This window comes from Arachis ipaensis, chromosome B06, assembly GCF_000816755.2.
Source record: "Arachis ipaensis cultivar K30076 chromosome B06, Araip1.1, whole genome shotgun sequence".
NCBI classification, from domain to species: Eukaryota; Viridiplantae; Streptophyta; class Magnoliopsida; order Fabales; family Fabaceae; genus Arachis; species Arachis ipaensis.
In genome coordinates, this window is record NC_029790.2 from 127,659,179 (window position 1) to 127,661,976 (window position 2,798).

At 39.0% G+C, this 2,798-nt stretch overlaps 1 protein-coding gene across 1 annotated transcript; it reads right to left on the reverse strand.

Moving 5' to 3' along the window:
- Window positions 267–1,781, reverse strand: LOC110263583. The gene is made up of 2 exons (XM_021105079.1): window positions 975–1,781; window positions 267–900 (listed from the first exon to the last, which is right to left on the reverse strand). The coding sequence occupies exons 1-2, from the start codon at window positions 999–1,001 to the stop codon at window positions 523–525; spliced, it is 405 nt and encodes a 134-aa protein (XP_020960738.1). The 5' UTR covers window positions 1,002–1,781; the 3' UTR covers window positions 267–522.

Here is a 2,798-nt window from a genome sequence, read left to right on the forward strand (position 1 = left end):
TAAGTTGCATATAATGTCAATTGAAACAAACTCCAAATACATTTCGATCACAGAGTTTTTGAAACACTCAGAATAAAGTCAAAAGTCAATTACAAATCAACAACACAGTCAATCATCTTTAAACAACTGCATCAGCGGTCTCAACCTGGACTTCTCCTTCAGGCTCATCATCTACTTAGTTTCCCGTTGACAACTATCTTTGTAAACACGGAACTGTCCGGCATCAAACATTCGAGGCAAGAAAATATCAATAACAAATATCCATGTCAAATCCTACTTTTCTTAAATTTGCTTGTCAAGCACAAATTAATACAAAATGTCAAACAAGTTTTTCAAAATACCACCAAAATAAACAGTCACAATAACGGATTGAAAAACTACAAATCCCAAAGTCACTATACAATAAATACATAATTAACAAGGCCACCTAGATAAATCACTATTTGCTAGCTTCGGCCGCATTTTCCCCCTTGGCCTCATCAGGGTCATCATCAACAAGTTTCCCTCCGACTACAATCTTTGTCACATCCAATTTTGAAACATCAAATTTTGGAGAGAAAATAGAGACTTGGCTATGAACCGGTCAAAACCCACTGCAAACATCTCCATAACTTCAACCTCGAGCTCACGAACTCGGGCCACCATCTTACCTTTTTCTATATCAGCTTGCGACATCTGACTCTGCAAATCCCAAATTTGCCCACGAAAGGTCTCTACCTCTTCCTCCTGATCCTTCATTTTCTTTGTGTTCTCGGCAATAAGAGTATCTCTCCCAGTAAGCTCTTTCTCTTTCTGAGCAGCAATTTTCTCTAACAAAACAATCTTACCAACATACTCCTTCTCACCAGCACCCAACAGCTTCGTGGTGCAACCTATACACAACATCCTAGTAGCAATGACCTACAAAAAACATTTCATAAAAATGTGACAAACCAATAAGCAATACAAAGAAAAACAACAATACCAAATTATACCTGCATATATTGACCAACAGCCTCCATACTAGCACCATTAAGCAAATCCACGTCACCAGGGAACTGACCAACCTTGTCGGCCAGCTCGGATACAGAAAACTGATCACTCTATACAGACCTTGAATCTGAACCACGAGCAAATCCATGTAGTCGCATCTGTTTAGGCCTTTCAAGCTGAACAATAGCTCCCTGAGCGGCCTCAGCAGATACCACCTCCAAGGACTTATGAGACTCAGTGTTCCTCCTCTTCACAGCATGAGAACTAGATTGAGCAACTTCAGGAGACAAACAAAAAGTGCTACCTATGTATCTCGACAAAGAATCTCTGTTATCCTCAAACTTCAAAAGATCAGGAATAGATAACAGTTTCCCAGAGGCAAAGCACTCAACAAGGTAATCTAAAATTAGGTCCTTCTCGGGAGTCCTTCCAACAGCCTCAAGCACTTGCATAGGCTCTGAACACCAGTATAAAGGAAACCTCAGCCAATTCATCATCCAAGTAAAACGGGTACCCAGTCTCCTTCGAGCAAACTTTCACAAACACCTCTTTAAAATTTTTGAAAGAAGATTTATACAAAACAAACAATGAACATCCAGGGTAACTACTAAGGTTCACCCATAAGCCTTTCTTCACACCTTTCGATTGAAAAAGGGAGAAGAACATGTTTAAAGAAGGTTCAAATTTTAGAAAACTAAACAAATACTGAAACGCGCAAAGAAATGCCCATGAATTAGTGTGTGACTGTGACAGAGCATAGTTAAGCTGTGTCAACACACTACATTCAAAATTTGTAAAAGGGAACTTCACCTGGAGCTCATTCAGAATAGAGCTATAGAAATAGAAATACGACCAGTTACCTCTCCTCTCACAAACTCTTTCCTCGCTATTACAAGGGAGAAAGTCAACACCCACACGGGCACCCTTCTTAACACAATTAACACTGTCTAAAACAGACAAAGACTCGACATTATGAAATAGAGAGGCACAACATTTCACATCTGCATGTACCCAATGCCCAAAGGTACTAATCATCTTTTACTTCCACCACTTTATCTTTTTTCATGATGAACAGGAAAGCAGTAAAAACAAAGGAAAAGAGGGGAAGAGGGTGTACCTCTGGAAGACATCTTCAACAGTAAATAGGAGAAGAGACAAGTTAGTGTTTTTTCGAAATAGTAAGGGAAGGTAATAACTACACACACCCACTACCACACGATCAAATAAGACAAAATGCACAGTCAGAAAGGCTTTTCATCTGCATCAACGGGACAAATGCACCATGGGGAACTTAACAGATAGGAATTATTGCAAACAACAGTTTTCAAGACACGCAATTATTAATGATGCCACATAAGCAAGTTAAGCCTGGGGGCTTAAGAGGCGCAAACCGAGCTATAACATTCATGAAGCTACTTTCCAAAAGCTTAACTCACTTCCGTAACATTCGAAGTAAGTCAAACTTGGGGGCTGTGATCCGTCCCTATAAGTGGTGCGGAATTTATAACCACAAACTAATCGGCAAGTACACTGGGTCGTACCAAGTAGTACCTCAAGTGAATGAGGGTCGATCCCACGAGGATTGATGGACTAAGCAACAATGGTTAAGTGATTTACTTAGTTAGGCAAATAGAAAATGGTGTTTGAAGGTTCAAAAGCATTAACAGTAAATTCAGAATATCAGAAAGCAAACAGTAAACAATTAGTGAGTAATATATGGAGAAACAGTTAAGTCTTCAGAGTTATCTATTTTTCGGATTGATTTTTCTTACTAACTATTTTAATCATGTAAAATTTAATTCATGGCAAACTATATGTGACTAAAC